This window comes from Pleurodeles waltl, chromosome 4_1, assembly GCF_031143425.1.
Source record: "Pleurodeles waltl isolate 20211129_DDA chromosome 4_1, aPleWal1.hap1.20221129, whole genome shotgun sequence".
Classification (NCBI taxonomy): Eukaryota; Metazoa; Chordata; class Amphibia; order Caudata; family Salamandridae; genus Pleurodeles; species Pleurodeles waltl.
Window position 1 is genome coordinate 183206998 of NC_090442.1, and position 17491 is coordinate 183224488.

General features: G+C 46.1%; 1 protein-coding gene across 1 annotated transcript in view; it reads right to left on the reverse strand.

The window, feature by feature from the left end:
• The window catches only part of LOC138287526 (protein mono-ADP-ribosyltransferase PARP12-like), a 266656-nt gene extending 252303 nt beyond the window's left edge, over window positions 1–14353 (reverse strand). The window contains exon 1 of the mRNA XM_069227998.1: window positions 13765–14353. Within this exon, the coding sequence (XP_069084099.1) occupies window positions 13765–14132 (368 nt within the window). The 5' untranslated portion in view covers window positions 14133–14353. The remainder of the gene's footprint in view (window positions 1–13764) is intronic.
• Window positions 14354–17491: the final 3138 nt, after the last annotated feature.

Genomic DNA, 17491 nt, shown 5'->3' on the forward strand with positions numbered 1-17491 from the left:
CAGTGTACATCTGTTCGTGGCATCAGTCGCAGTAGATTCGCATGTTCTGCAATAGCTCGCCATCTGGTGTTGGGCCGGAGTGTTACAAGTTGTTTTTCTTCGAAGAAGTCTTTCGAGTCACGGGACCGAGTGACTCCTCCTTTTGTCTCCATTGCGCATGGGCGTCGACTCCATCTTCGATTGTTTTTCCCCGCAGAGGGTGAGGTAGGAGTTGAATTGTAGTAATAGTGCCCATGCAATGGAGTGACTAAGTATGCACGTATTTAAGGTTGAGATGATACATATATAAATAATTGAAGGTAACTTCCAAACTGCTACAGGCTCCCGGGGAGGCGGGTGGGCACATGCGAATCTACTGCGACTGATGCCACGAACAGATGTACACTGGGTAAGTGACATTTTCAGTTCGATGGCATCTGTCGCTGTAGATACGCATGTTCTGCATAGACTAGTAAGCAGTTATTTCCCCAAAAGCGGTGGATCAGCCTGTAGGAGTGGAAGTAGTGTGAAATAATGTTCTTAATACGGCTTGACCTACTGTGGCTTGTTGTGCGGATAACACGTCTACACAGTAGTGCTTGGTGAATGTGTGAGGCGTAGACCATGTGGCTGCCTTACATATTTCTTGCATTGGGATGTTTCCTAGAAAGGCCATGGTAGCACCTTTCTTTCTGGTTGAGTGTGCCCTTGGTGTAATGGGCAGCTGTCGTTTACCTTTAAGGAGGCAGATTTGGATGCATTTAACTATCCATCTGGCTATACCTTGTTTTGATATTGGGTTTCCTGCATGAGGTTTTTGAAATGCAATAAATAGTTGTTTAGTCTTTCTGATGTTTTTTGTTCTGTCAATGTAATACATCAATGCTCTTTTGACATCTAATGTATGTAGTGCCCTTTCAGCTACGGTATCTGGCTGTGGAAAAAACACTGGAAGTTCCACTGTTTGATTTAGATGGAACGGTGAAATAACCTTTGGCAGAAATTTAGGATTGGTCCTTAGGACGACTTTATTTTTGTGTAGTTGTATAAAAGGTTCCTGTATTGTAAACGCCTGAATCTCGCTTACTCTTCTTAGGGAAGTAATGGCGATGAGAAATGCCACCTTCCAGGTTAGGAACTGTATGTCGCAGGAGTGCATGGGTTCAAAAGGTGGACCCATAAGTCTAGTTAGGACCACATTTAGGTTCCATGAAGGAACAGGTGGTGTTCTTGGTGGTATAATTCTCCTGAGGCCCTCCATGAATGCTTTAATGACTGGTATCTTATATAGGGAAGTTGAATAGGTAGTCTGCAGGTATGCAGATATTGCTGCAAGGTGTATTTTAATGGAAGAGAAAGCCAGGTTAGATTTTTGTAAGTGAAGCAGGTAACCCACTACATGTTCTGGAGTTGTGTGTAATGGTTGTATTTGATTAATATGGCAGTAGCAAACAAACCTCTTCCATTTACTTGCATAGCAGTGCCTGGTGGATGGCCTTCTAGCTTGTTTTATGACTTCCATACATTCTTGGGTAAGTTGTAAGTGCCCGAATTCTAGGATTTCAGGAGCCAGATTGCTAGATTCAGCGATGCTGGATCTGGGTGTCTGATCTTTTGGTTGTGCTGTGTCAACAGATCTGGCCTGTTGGGCAATTTGATGCAGGGTACCACTGATAGGTCTAGCAGCGTTGTGTACCAGGGTTGCCTTGCCCAAGTTGGTGCTATCAATATGAGTTTGAGTTTGCTTTGACTGAGTTTGTTTACCAGGTAAGGAAGGAGAGGGAGAGGAGGAAAAGCGTAAGCAAATATCCCTGACCAGTTCATCCATAGGGCATTGCCTTTGGATTGTTCGTGTGGGTATCTGGATGCGAAGTTTTGGCATTTTGCGTTCTCCCTTGTCGCAAACAAGTCTATCTGAGGTGTTCCCCAGAGTTTGAAATAAGTGTTCAGAATTTGGGGGTGAATCTCCCATTCGTGGACCTGTTGGTGATCTCGAGAGAGATTGTCTGCGAGTTGATTTTGGATCCCTGGTATAAATTGTGCTATTAGGCGAATTTGGTTGTGAATTGCCCAACGCCAAATCTTTTGTGCTAGCAGGCTTAACTGCGTGGAGTGCGTCCCCCCCTGCTTGTTTAGATAATACATTGTTGTCATGTTGTCTGTTTTGACGAGAATGTATTTGTGAACTATTATTGGTTGGAAAGCTTTTAGTGCTTGAAAAACTGCTAGAAGTTCTAGGAGATTGATATGCAGTTTTGTTTGATGTACGTTCCATTGTCCTTGTATGCTGTGTTGATCGAGGTGTGCTCCCCACCCTGTCATGGAAGCATCTGTTGTTATTACGTATTGTGGCACTGGGTCTTGGAAAGGCCGCCCCTTGTTTAAATTTATGTTGTTCCACCACAGAAGCGAGAGGTAAGTTTGGCGGTCTATTAACACCAGATCTAGAAGGTGACCCTGTGCTTGAGACCACTGTGATGCTAGGCATTGTTGTAAGGGCCTCATGTGCAGTCTTGCGTTTGGGACAATGGCTATGCATGAAGACATCATGCCTAGGAGTTGTAATACCATTTTTGCTTGTATCTTTTGTGTTGGATACATGCGTTGTATGATGGTGTTGAAATTTAGAATTCTTTGTGGACTTGGAGTGGCTACTCCCTTTGATGTGTCTATTATGGCTCCTAGGTATTGTTGTACCTTGCGCGGCAGAATGTTGGATTTTGTAAAGTTGACGGTGAACCCGAGTTTGAAGAGGGTTTGTATGATCTGATTTGTGTGATTTGAGCACTCTATGAACGAATGGGCCTTGATTAGTCAGTCGTCCAAATATGGGAACACATGTATTTGCTGCCTTCTTATGTGTGCAGCGACTACCGCTAGGCATTTGGTAAAGACTCTTGGTGCGGTTGTTAATCCGAAAGGCAGTACCTTGAATTGGTAATGTATTCCTTTGAATACAAACCTTAGGTATTTCCTGTGCGATGGGTGTATTGGTATATGGAAATAAGCGTCCTTGAGGTCTAAAGTTGCCATGTAGTCGTGTAGTTTTAGCAATGGCAATACTTCTTGTAGTGTGACCATGTGGAAGTGGTCCGATTTGATGAAAGTGTTCACTACTCTGAGGTCTAGGATTGGTCTCAGCGTTTTGTCCTTCTTTGGTATCAGAAAGTACAGTGAGTAAACTCCTGTGTTTATTTGTGTGTTTGGCACTAATTCGATTGCATTCTTTTGCAATAGTGCCTGCACTTCTATCTCCAGGAGATTGGAGTGGTGTGTTGTTAAATTTTGTGCTTTTGGTGGTATGTTTGGAGGGAATTGTAGAAATTCTATGCAATAACCATGCTGGATAATTGCTAGAACCCAAGTGTCTGTAGTGATTTCCTCCCATGCTTTGTAATAATGACCTATTCTTCCCCCCACTGGTGTTGTGTGGAGGGGGTGAGTGACAGGTGAGTCACTGTTTAGTAGTAGGGGTTTTGAAATCTTCCTCTATTTCTAGGGAATTGCCCTCCTCTATATTGTCCCCGAAAACCTCCTCTATACTGTCCCTGGTAACTGGACGGTGTTGCTTGTGAGGTGCTGGCTTGTGTGCTCTGACCCCGAAACCCCCCTCGAAAGGGCATATTACGGAATGTGCTGTAATTCCCTCTGCTCTGCGGGGAGTAGAGTGCGCCCATGGCTTTGGCAGTGTCCGTATCTTTTTTGAGTTTCTCAATCGCTGTGTTCACTTCTGGACCGAACAGTTCTTTTTCATTAAAAGGCATATTGAGAACTGCTTGTTGAATCTCTGGTTTAAATCCAGACGTTCGGAGCCATGCATGCCTTCTGATAGTTACAGATGTATTAATTGTCCGTGCAGCTGTATCTGCAGCGTCCATGGAGGAGCGGATCTGGTTGTTGGAAATGGCCTGTCCCTCCTCAACCACTTGTTTTGCCCTATTTTGTAAGTCCTTGGGCAGATGTTCAATGAGATGTTGCATCTCGTCCCAGTGGGCTCTGTCATAGCGCGCAAGTAGTGCCTGGGAGTTCGCGATGCGCCACTGGTTTGCAGCTTGTGCTGCGACTCTTTTACCAGCTGCATCGAACTTGCAGCTTTCTTTATCTGGGGGTGGTGCATCTCCAGATGTGTGAGAGTTGGCCCTTTTCCTAGCTGCTCCTACAACGACAGAGTCTGGTGGCAGCTGTGTAGTGATGAAAACCGGGTCTGTAGGAGGCGCCTTATACTTTTTTTCCACCCTTGGTGTGATTGACCTGCTTTTGACCGGCTCCTTAAAGATGTCTTTTGCGTGCCGGAGCATACCAGGGAGCATAGGCAGGCTTTGGTACGAGCTGTGGGTGGAGGAGAGTGTGTTGAATAAAAAATCATCCTCGACCTGTTCTGAGTGGAGGCTTACGTTGTGAAATTGTGCTGCTCTAGCCACCACTTGAGAATACGCGGTACTGTCCTCTGGTGGAGATGGCTTCGTAGGGTATGCCTCCGGACTATTATCTGACACTGGGGCGTCGTATAGGTCCCATGCGTCCTGATCTTGGTCACCCTGGCTCATGGTGGTGTGAGCTGGGGAGAGTGATGGAGTTTGTGCTGGTGAGACGTGAATCACGGGCGGAGGAGAGGGTGGTGGGGTAACTCTTTTCACCACTTTTGGTTGTGGTGGCTGTTCAGTCTGGAACTCCAACCTTCTCTTTCTCCTAATAGGGGGAAGGGTGCTTATCTTTCCTGTCCCCTGCTGTATGAAGATACGCTTTTGCGTATGGTCCACATCAGTTGCTTGTAGCTCTTCCTCAAACCTATGCTTTTGCATTTGGGAGGTTAGCGAGTGCTCTTCTGTATAAGAGCCTGAAGCTGGGTCGCTTGCAGTTTGTTTCGGCATCGAAACCCTGTCTGCGTGTTTTTTCGGCTCCGAGGTGACTTTTTTCTTTTTCGGGGCCGAAACCTCTCGGCGTCGATCTGCTTCGGTGCCGCTGTCTCGGCGTCGAGCCGTGTCCACACCGGCATCTCGGTGTCGAGGCTTGTCTCCAGCACTTTCTCGGTCCCGAGAAGGCTGCGTGCCGGTGTCTCGACCGGAGTCGGACGACCTCGGCACTGTTTGGGCCTTTTGCGGTGCCGACGGTCGGTCACCGAATTTATGGGTGGAGCCATGGCCGGATGGCAGTGGCGTCCCCTGGGCCTTGTAAATGTGTCTCTGTGTGGTTTTCGACGTCTTACTCACGGTTTGTGTATCGTCGAATCCTTCGGAGTCTGAGTCTTGGATCGAGAAGGTACCTTCCTGTTCCTCGAACTCCTGTTGGGCTGTCGGTGCGGACGCCATCTGAAGTCTTCTGGCTCGACGGTCTCGGAGTGTTTTTTGGGACCGGAACGCACGACAGGCCTCGCAGGTGTCTTCGCTGTGCTCAGGTGACAGGCACAGGTTGCAGACCAAGTGTTGGTCTGTGTAGGGGTATTTATTGTGGCATTTGGGGCAGAAACGGAACGGGGTCCGTTCCATCGGCGTTCTTCAGCACGCGGTCGGGCCGACCAGGCCCCGACGGGGGATCGAAAAAACTACCCCGAAGGGCACCGGAGCTCTTCGATCTTCGATGCGGTGTGGAATCTAAGTACGCCGATCCCGAACGCAACAATACCGACGAAAATCTTCCGAAATTAGCTAATTTTCCGTTCCGAAACTCGGAGCGACAGGAACACGTCCGAACCCGATGGCGGAAAAAAAACAATCGAAGATGGAGTCGATGCCCATGCGCAATGGAGACAAAAGGAGGAGTCACTCGGTCCCGTGACTCGAAAGACTTCTTCGAAGAAAAACAACTTGTAACACTCCGGCCCAACACCAGATGGCGAGCTATTGCAGAACATGCGTATCTACAGCGACAGATGCCATCGAACATACAGTTTCACTGATAAAACTTTATAGCCACAAAACAATAATGTGGAGAAATTGGGTTTTGGCTAATATTTTTCATTTGCGCATCACCAAGTAAAAATATCTTGATTTGTTTTGATCCTATTAAAATCTTTTGTGTTTCCATCAAACTTCACAATTAGGAATTGTTTAATTGAATTAATTTAAAAGCAGTTAAAATTTTGTGTTAGAAAAAAAAAAAAAAAATGATATCCCGCAGCCTTTCCTTTCACAAGACTGTTACATAGTTCAATTTACAAATTCATCACACTTTGAAGTAAGAGAAAGAAAAGTAAATACCAGTTTCAATGTTAAAATAAGCAGCACTTTGTCAGAAGACATAGCCTGACATATGCCCTCTAACATTTGCCATCTGACTTTGAAAGCACAGCAAATGTGACGATAAAAACAAAATGTAAAATCTTCTTTAATGATCATTCACCTGTGAAACTCTTGGACGGAAATTTTGGGGATGCTGCAGCACCCCTACTTCCTGCACTTATGGTGCAACCTGTGTCTACCCCGTGTGTCCATTAAATTTTCACGAGATATGCAATGCTGTTACGTTAGTCAGAGCCCAGCGAGTCCCCAAGAGGTTTGTAACTTTGTATTTAATAATTCACTCTTTGTTCTTCAATGAGTAACGCTAGGTGGATGAGAAAGAAAGAAAGAAGGAAAGAACGAACCTGCTGCAGCTATGGGTCACAGGGAAGATGAGCCGCCAGAAAAACAAAGCGATGTGTTGGTTCCTTACTGCGCAGCAGAGGTGATGCGTCGGTTCTCTCCCTGCAGGAGAGACATTTCGTCGATTTCCAGTCACGAGATCTCTGTTTCTTACTGCCTTGTGGAGTCGAAGATAGAGTGATACCCATGGACGATGTGTGAAAAATCCAGGTGCGCTGCGATGACGGAGCTGGGACAGAACAGGCGCTGCATCGATCCCACAGACACTGCAAGACAGGCGCTGTGTCAATTTCTTCAGCCGCAAGATGGGTGTTGGATTGATTTTCAAACGCAGTGCTCTGGTGCATGGACTGATTTTCAAACGCAGTGCTCTGGTGCATGGATTTTCTTCCGCAGGACACTAGTTTCCACTTTCAATGGCTCAGGGATTAGATTTGGTACCACTTGGCAAGTCAGGACTCTCAGTAGTAGAGCCCAGGCACTGGTATATGAAGTATTTGATGTCCCTGAGACTTCTTAACAGGGGGCAAGCTCAGTTCAAGCCCTTGGAGAACCTTGGAAAGCAGGATGTAGAAAGCAAAGTCCAGTCCTTTCACTACTAGGACAGAAGCAGCAAGCAGCAGGCCAGCACAGTAAAGCAACGGGCAGAGAGGCAGTCCCTCCTACAGCACTCAGCTCTTCTTCCTGGAAGAATGTCCTGAGTCCAAAAGTGTTCTGAAGATGTGGTCTCAGAAGTCCAATACTTATACTCATTTCTGCCTTTGAAGTGGGCAAACTGCAAAGAAAAGTCTCTGTGGTGCACAAGACACTGCCTTTCCTTGCCTTGGCCCAAGACACACCCCAGGGGGGTGGAGACTGCTTTGTGTGAGGACACGCACAGCCCTATTCAGGTCTACATTTTAGCTCCTCCCACCACTGTAGCCCAGGAAGACCCATCAGGATATGCAGGGTACATCTCAGCTCCCTTTGTGTGAATTCACAAACAGTTTAACTGTCAACCTGACCCAGAACTGCACACACAGACATTGCAGTGGCAGGTCTGAGACATGTTTACAGAGCTACTCTTGGGGGTGGCACAATCAGTGCTGCAGGCCCACTAGTAGCATTTGATTTACAGGCTCTGCCTACACACCGTGCACCATACTAGGGACTTACTAGTAAATCAAATATGCCAGTCATGGAGAAACCAATCACAAATACAATTTAGACAGAGAACACTTGCACTTTAGAACCGGTCAGCAGTTGTAAAGTGCCAAGAGTCCTAAAGCCACCAAAAAACGAAATTCAGCACAGGATGTCAGAAGACAAAAAGACAGGGGAGACCACACCAAGAGATGACAGGTCTAACACTGCACCACAGCGTCATACTGTTCAAGATACGATCCCTGTGTCCTGCTGCTCCAAATGTGATCCTAATCTTCACAGGTAAGTGTGGACTCAGTATCTTGCTGCTCCACATGTGACCCGTACTTTCCTACTCCAGATGCATCAGCCTCTTGCTGCTCCAGGTGTGACTGCAGGGCCATTTATTGCTGACTGTGACCCAGTCTCTCCAGGTTCTATGTGACCTTTTAGTCCTATTATTCTATGTGTCACTATATTATTCTTGCTTTCACTTGTTTCTCCGTGCTCCAGATGCTGAACCAGTGTCTTACTGCTCTAGAAGCGACCTTCATGTCTAAGAGAACACGTGGAGCTAGGATCTAAAACAGATGCAACGTTTTACTGCTACAGATGTGATAAAGTTTATTACTGCTCCAGATGTGACCTGTCGCTTTCTGATTCGTGTGTGATATTTGTCTCCTCCAGATAAAACATGAATCATGGCTATAGAGTTTTTTACTGCTCCAGATGTAGCATCAGTCTCTCCTGAATCGTGTGGTTGGCCTCAGTGTCTTATTGCTTCAAGTGCAGCAAGTCTCTCCCTTCGCCAGAAGCACTTTATCTGCCACTACTCAAGATGCCCAAGTGTTTTCCAATAGGACACTGCACTAGTTTTTTACTTCTCCAGTTGCAACCTGTCCTTTCCTTCGTCAGATGCTCTCTTACTGCTCCAGATACATCACTCTTTCTGCTCCACACGAGTCATCAATCTAGAATTTCTCTACACGATTCTGGTAAAGCCCTGCTGACTGTCTCCACTGTAAATGTGTCACTCAGACAGTCTGTTTGTTTCTGGAACACCACTCTATTGATGCATCCACTGAATATCCCTACTTCCTTTGCAATCACAGCCCTGTTATCTATAGTGTAAAGTTGAAAGGATATAATTTCCAGACATGGGCTTTTATTTATCGACCTGATGCATCACAACAGTTATGCTTCTTATAAATTGCAACTGAATCAACTGGATAATCAGAACCATCAGGCACAACCAAACCTGGTTAACATAGGGCTAACCTATAAACCTACTGAAGCAGAGAGGTTTTGGAAAAATCCCTGGTATACAGAGGATCACTTACTAACCACAGAGGGGAAACAGTGTGAAGAAGAGCTCTGTAGGAGTCATGCTGTCTGTCATACCTGATGTTGTATCACCACAGGTTGCTAATGGAATCACAAACCTTAAGATCGGGTTAAAAAGTGCAACAACAAAAAAAGGCTACTTAATGGTGAAGATCTATTCAACTTCACTCAAGAGCAATCTGTGTTATCTGTGTGCACAGGCTCAATTTGCACATTACTGGTACTTCCCACCTAAATTTTTGCCTCATACTACAACAGAAGCAGACAATGCGCTCCCATTGCCCATCACTGCTCTGACTTATGTCCCTAGAGGGATACCTCACCAAGAAATCAATACCATACAAAGTATGGTACAGCAATGGCACGCACCCAGGGAGCGAGCGAACAAGTCTTCCATATACGTGCATCGCCCAGCTCTTACTGTTACTCATGAGCCCAAGGCGCTCTCTATCTTAGGGGCAGCGAATCTCTACACAATTGGGGCTCTATATCCGAATGGAATGTTTATCACTTCCGGGGAGGCATTTCCCCACCTGTGCCTCACACCATTATCATTATTAATATAACATAAGCTCAAGAAGGCTATCAGTGTTCTATATCCACAATTCCCTGAAGAACTGCCTGCCCTAAATGCCCTATAGAAATTGCTCACAAAAAAATGTGCATACGAATCTTGTTGCTACAATATATACTGCGTCCCAGACAGAACACCCACAAGCTTTGGATAAGTGGAATGCACAATTGGAGGGCACACTCACAATAGAAGAATGGGAATGCTGTTGTGCACAGACTGAACACCTTACCCCTAACTGCAACTTAAGAATAATACATTTTAAATTTTTACACCAAGTATACTACACCCCACTTCAATTGCATAGCTATGGTCTGCGGGAGGACTCAAGGTGAGCCAGATGTAAAGGTGCTGACGCTGGCTTTTTGAATTTAGCCTGCACCTGGGGACAGGTACAGGAATTCTGGACAAAGGTGACACAGGCCTTAACGAGGCTGGTGATGGAAGAGGTGGTATGCACCCCTGCAAATGTGTCTACTGGGGCTGGTGCAACCGTTGCAGTCTCCCAATCGAACGTACCGTAACAGCTTTATTACTAGTGAAGAGACAGAAGGCCACACACTGGTGAGGGAGGCATGCACCTGCGTTTGAACACTGGCTAAAAGACTTGACTTATTGCAAGGATCAACTCAAACTGACTGTGCAAGAACTTCCTCAGGCTTCAAGGTCAAATAATATATGGGGACCGCTGGTGACATATTTGATTATGGTGCCCTGTAGAGTGGCACAGTTGACAAGTTAGGGGCCTGCAGAGTTGATCCGGGGGACAAATGTAGAGAAAGACACTTTGCAATGACTCTTGTTCTTCTATTCTGAGTTCCCCCAATAAAAACTGAACCTCACTTGTGTGGGTAGGCCTAGTGCCCACGACAGGAAACACCCCAAAAAGCAACATGGACACATCACATTTTTTCCACTGAAAACTGACGTGTTTTTTGCAAAGTGCCTAGTTGTGGATTTTGGGCTGTAGCTCAGCGGGCACTTAGGGAAACCTACCTAACCTGTACATTTTTGAAAATCAGACACCCAGGGGAATCCAGGATGGGGTGGCTTGTGGGGCTCGCACTGGGTTCTGTCACCCAGAATCCTTTGCAAAAAAAAAAAAAAAACTTTTTCCTCACATTTTGGTGCTGCAAAGGTCTGGAATTTGAGTAGAACCACAACTTCAGTTATGTCTATGTCTGGTGGGTTTTCTAGGTAGCAGCGTACCAAAGTCCAAAAAGTGCAGTGGCTCACCATTCCAAGTGGGACGATATTGGGAGTTTGCCAAGCTCTCTTGGCCCATATGTAAAATCCAAAAGAGCCAAATGTCCTCTTGCTTGCCATTGGGATGAGAAGCTTTAGTTTGGAAAGAGGGGTGAAAGACTGTTACCCCCCTTAAGTTGGGGTGGGCGGGGCAAAGCAATGTCCATAGTAGTCGGTAGCCCCCACCCTTCTATTGTATCTTTTTTTTTATTGCCTGGCATCTAGTGGGCTTTCTGTCCCCCATGGGTGGATCAGCGGTGCTGGTGGGGAGAGTGCTAGCGCTCCCCCATGGGGGGGTCGGGTCCAGGACGTAAAGGTTATGTCCCTGGCACAGCAGCACTGCAGCCGAGGGCGTAACTATGCCGCCCAAGGGACTGGCATCAACCAGTATCGGCTCATCAACCTCCTAGACAACAAGGCCAAGTATCTTGCAAGTTTTCTGGTAAAAGAGCTAATTCACTGACCAGTGGACAAAGAAATTATACCACCAAATCAAATTTGTGTCACACAAGGCACAGTCACGTCCACAAACATCCTGTCACTTTCAATTATAATTGACAAAATGAAAACAAGCATTTGCAATGCAATGGGTCTCCTGCTTGCTCAAGTTTGAGCTATTAGTGTTATAAACTTCTAACCAGGCTTTTCTTGCCACATAAACTGAAAATGAAAAGTGAAACAGTTTCACATAAGCGAGCCGACAGCTGCCATGAGCGCAAAGCAGGCACGCAAAGGGAAACAGAAGTTCGCTTGCAGTGAAACGTATCGGCAAAAGTGCAATTATACATGTAACAGAGTCGATGCATGCAAAGTGCTCAATTATTGCTGAGCGAGATTGCGCTGCATAAGAAATAAAGAGAAAAAGTAGTCCAGAAACCATACAGAAAACATGGATCCTTGTATGCTTTCAGTAGTTGACCGGTGGGATCGGGGAGGGCTAAACAACGGAAAAGACATGACATATGCATGCCTTTCACTAATGAAATCAAGCGACTTTTAAAAGGCAAGCCCACGAACCAACCAAACTGATGGGCGTGACATGGGCATGGTTAAAAGCCAACAGAGAGATTACACCAGGGACAGAGCGCTTTGCGCACTCAACCCTAAAAAAATTAACATCCAATCTACCCTTGTTTTGTGGATTTTAAGTCTGCATTTGATTGTACACAACTAAATCTACTCTGAAATAAAACTACCTCTTTGGAGCATCCCTCCCTGCCTTTTAAAAGCAAGACAGATGCTCTACACCAACACAAGAGCACGAATAAACATTGGTGATGGAACTTCACTATCAAGGAAAGTATATACACTAATCAGGGCCTAATGCCGGGGGGGGGGTTGCTGTCTCCACACCCATTTAATATATTCTTGGATGACATATCCTCCACTTTGGATGAGGTAAACTGTCACACCGCTAAACTAAAGGGGCTTCACATCTCAACACCAATAAACTGTACGATGATTAACCCCAAAAAAATAAACCACTAGAGTCAGCAGACGGAATGTGTGAAGGACTCCAAATACATTGGTGTCTTATTTGAAGACAAAGGCTCTTTTTTGCCAAACTAGCAGAAGCTTCAACGGAAGGGCACTGTCCTTAATTTGGAATTCCGAACGCTAATGAGATCACTGGGAGGTTTAACCTTTGCACCAATACTGATATTTCTTTGCTGCAAAATGACTCCTGACCCTAACCTGTGGAAGCGAAGTCCTACAAGGCAGGAATGCAGCCAGCGGTCCTGGGGTCAACTGTCTCAAAAACATATAAGCTCCCATCCAGCTTCCCCCACATGCCTCTCCTGCCCAGAGCAGATTAGCGTTTGGATTGGTAAACCAAACAATCGCAAACAAGTTAGCCTAGATTAAAACATGGCAGAAAATTAAGTATTCACGTACCAATCACTTAAACAAGGCCCTTTGGTGTGAAATTTCTGAAAGGCAAATTGCCCATGTGTGCTTATATCTAGACTGCTATTGACGCCTTGGATATACGAACTTTATAAGACCATTCACCATCCTGGGGGGGTTTTCAAAAAAATCCATAAATCACGTAATGAAGAAGCTTTCAGCAGCTGGCGACAAGGCGGCTCTATGAAGCAGAACACATGGCCGAATGATTTTGAATGGTTATACATTTCTGTTCCCCCAAGCTTACTTGGAGGCTGGATGCCCCCTGCACTTGAAGAAAGAAATCATGAGGTCCCCACTTCGGCCACCTTCCTGCATTACTGCATAGCTTGCCCTGGCCGAGGTATGTGGATCCACACATCTACAGGCCATGCCATATGGACCAGGAATACATTGTACAACTATTCTGCATTTATCCTAATCTCCTAAATGAAAGGAGTTTTTTTTTTTTTTTTTTTTTTTTAAGGGTGCTGTTTATTCAGTGGAGTATTAGATCATGCATACAAGCCGGTGATAGCCGATTTTAATCCTAAATACATTAATGTGAACAGTCCCTCTACCAAAATGTTAATAAGAGCAGATCAGAAACTCAAAGGCGGTGCAATCTCCCCAAACCCCGTCACCACTTCTGAAAGTGTATTTTAACCCTTCCTTTCAATGATTAACATTGTGATGCAGTATGTACTGCTGTACCTATTTTTCCTTCTCCTTTATACTTCTTATTGCAAGCAAAGGTTTTTATTAACTATGCATAATAAATACATTACTTAACTGGATACTCAAGTACTCCATACCTGCCTTTAATATCTGCGTGACGGTCACTCCAAAAACATTATTCCCTTTCAAAGCTTAGTATCACTGTGATATTTAGCCATGCATATCCCCTTAGTGGATCCTTTACGTGTTAGCCACTTGCTCCCCTTGGTCCGTCCACCTTTGCCACGTACACCACTGCAACCCAGGCGTCGCAGCGCCACTTTCCTTAAGTATATCCCCTAACGACGGCATGTTTACCTGCTCATATTGCTCCTGCAGTTGCCGAAGACGAAAAACCTGCAGAGGTGAAGGTTTCCGCACCCTCCATCACAACTTCCGGGCCTCTCCCGGCAGAGCCGGACGGCACTCAGGGCCAACGCCACTTGCTCCCCAGCGGGGGCCTGCTGCTTCCCTGGGCCCTCCAGGAGACGAGGGCCGGAGAGCTGAGGCTGCTCGCGGGTGACCACCAGCACCTGGCCCCGCTGCTGCCCCAGCTCCAGCACTCCGGTCAGCGCCCGTGAGTCCAACTGCAGCAGGCAGCCCAGCTCTCCCACCTCCAGCGCGCCACCAGACACCAGCAGCAGCTTCCTCACTTGCCCGCCCCCCGGTAGCACATGGGCGGACATGGCAGCACGCAAGGCCCCGGCGCCTATGCGGCCTACTGGGGCGTGGCTGGACCAGGTGCCCAAGAACGATGTTTTCCCTTCCGGCCTCAACAGCACCAACCTGCCCGCTGTGCTTATTTCTCTCGCACTGTTGCTAAGGTGGAAGAGAGCGGCGATAGGCGACAAAACGAAACTGAAACCGGCCGGAGGCGCAAGGGGGGGGCGGAGCCTCGGAGAGAGGAAGAGCCGCTAGCAACCGGGGGCGGGACTAAGCCAGAAACACGGAAGAGTTTAGTCAAGGATTTAGATAGGAGTGAGAAAAAAAAACGAGGGCGTGGCCAATGAGAGCAACTCTGCGTCCTCCCCAGGAGGCGCGGCCTATGTATTTAGGGCGTGGCTTAAACATGTAAACTAAAACGGCGCTTCCTTTATGTAGCTCATGGGTTGAAGTGGGCGGAATCTATAGGGGTAGACGTTCCAATTTTTTTCAGTTTACTTAAAAACAGTTCCCCTACTTTTTCTTCACCCACAAATTTACTAAACCCACCCACATTGCACTCATCATAGTTCCCAAACTTTTTATGTACTTAAACCTCTGACATAGGGTGCATCTTTGAGCTTTCTGTTATTGCACTCAGAGATATAAAACAATATCTGACATACGCTTAAAAACAAGTCAGGGCTGTTGGATTTGCCAGTGGCTGTTAGCTACTTCAGCTAAATCAGCAACAATAATTATTTTGTTGTGGCATATTGACAATGTTACATTTCTGAAACTATGATACTACTTAAGTCTGTGGCTGGGGTAGTAGACTTCTGTGTTTCTCCAGGGGCAATAGCTTGGTCAGCAAGACTGTGGGTGGAGAGAGGGCCGTTGTGAGCTTCAGATTCTATGTCAGGACTGGAGGCTCAGATTCTGTTTCTCTTTCTTTTACTGTTCCAAACAGCAGCCAATAAAATAACAGTAAAACAAAAACATCAATACCCTTGATGCTTAATAATAATGTCACATTGCCCAATCATAACACAGGACCTTAACCCATAAAAACTATGAACCCAAAAGTCACTTCCTCTTTCTTTGCTGCTCTGCAGCCAGATAGGTACAGCATTGTTACCCTGCACTTTTCTCTTGTTTTAATTGTGTATATTCTACACCAATATAGCATTCGGCTACCTTCATTTGCTTTGTCCTGTATTGCGCTCATCTAGCACTGAATTTTATCCTGGGCCGTCCAGCCGTTTTATTGCCTGTGGAGCAGGAGCGGACTACGCGGCCTCCACGTAGTCCTATTTCCGTTTCCAGTACTCACGTTGTGTCGCATGTACGAGTGGCGTTTTTACCTTAATTTTCTTGGAGAAGCCGGATCGTTTCACAGCAACACAACAGAGGATTAGTGCCCTCATATTTTGGCCCTCTGTGATCCCTTTGACACCCTACTCCTAGAGTGTGGAGTTGTAAAATTGAATAGGCACTGCCTAGAGTGCGTATTCCAGGCTGCTCCCTCCACGTTTTATAGGCATTTCAACAAATAGCCTGGCAGGGTTTCTTGCACTCCCCCTTTGATCTCTCCTGCACATTCATTTCTTATCTAAAAAACAAATTTTAGAAAAGGAGAATGGCTCAATGGCATGGGAATGAATAAGGATACTATCCTGAAGATAATTCTCACTAGATTGAAATGAATCTGGTCGAGGCCCTAGATTCTAGGGTTCAACAATCCGTCAACAATGCCCTTGTGAGGGCATTGGGACCTTTTTCCGATCAGTTGGTTGATTACGCTCGTAATCAAGGTTGGATGCCGGGGATTCTGGCTACTGGTGAAAGTTCTAAGCCAAAGGACAAAGGGAAAAATACTGAGTCTACGTCCCCTGATGCCCAGGCTGACACCTTTGATAGACTTCTCTGCAGAAGGGCCAGTGAACATAATTATAGTAGTAAAAAAGATGTTGGTTTTTCACCATCCTCTTCTGAGAATGACTCCTCTTCTGATTCGGACGATCCGGATATTCCCGGCCCCAGGAAAAGACCAAAGAGGCATGCCTCACCTCCTAAAGTTCTTGATTTTGACCCCACTGAGATTATTGATCCTAAGGCATCTAATTGGGTCCCCTCTTCGGAAGTAGCTAAGTATGTACACTCTCACTTATGCAAGAGTTTTGATAAGGAGGTTCGAGCCCGCCTTTGGGCTGAATACCCCAGGCCAGACTTAGAGAGTAAAGTTGCTGATACCCCAGAAGTGGATCCCACTATGGTGATGTCCATGAAGAAATTCTCTAAAGACCCAAAGAAGGGCTTAGACAGGGCGTGGCCCCCTTACCAAGATTCTAGAATTGGCTCTCCACTCCAAGGAATCTGGAGCAGCGGTGGTTACTGATATATTGATTGGCTGGGCACAGAGAGCCATCTGCCAACTAGACAATACTAACTGTGCTATTTCTTCTGAATGCAGACGGACCTTGCTGATGCGTATTGATCCCAAAAAAATGATTTAGCAATGTCTGAAGCAGGTCCTGCGGTGGGTGGTATGCTCTTTGGAGCACCATTTGTGAAAGAATTATCAAAATTCTGCTCTACCTACTCCTCCCTCGACAAGGCACAGATGTCCCTTAAAAAGGTTTTCAAACATGGCCTTTTTCTCAGGGCCCGTCGTTATGGAGGGCATATGCCCGACCAAGGATCATTCACAAGCCCTCAAGCCTACTACCCTAGAGGTAGAGGAGGTTGGAATTGGGAAATCTGCGAATACCTCCTTCTATCCCACCGCTCCCATAGAGGACGCACCAGATTCCACAGAAGTCCCAGACGGGGACAATAAGGAGTGATCCAAGACGCTGGATATTCCGGTAAGAGTCATATCTTCTTCCCAGGTGATGTTGGGGGGCAGAGTGGGTTCATTCCTATACAATTGGAAGTTGATTTTGGGGGATCCTTGGGTTCTTCAGTCAGTGACAGGCTTCAGGCCGGAGTTTTTCAGTACCACGAAACAAACTCGGCCTCTTACCTCAATGTATTTTTCCCTAGCACATCTGTCTATTATAGATCTAGAGGTTAAGTCCCTTCTCAACAAAGGAGCAGTGCGTCTTTCCTCCCCTCACCCTTGCGGTTTCATCAGTCCTATTTTCTTAGTAGACAAAAAGGGTGGAGGTCATCATCTAGTATTAAACCTCAAAGAGTTCAATTGCTGGATATTATACAGACACTTCAAAATGGAAGGAAATCACATGCTGAGGGACATTTTGTTAGAGGGCGATTGGATGGTCTGTCTGGATCTAAAAGACACCTACCTCTCAGTTCCCATATTTCCTCCTCACAGGAGATACCTTCAATTTCTGTGGAGAGGCCAATGTCTAGAATTCAAGGTTCTCCCTTTTGGCCTGTC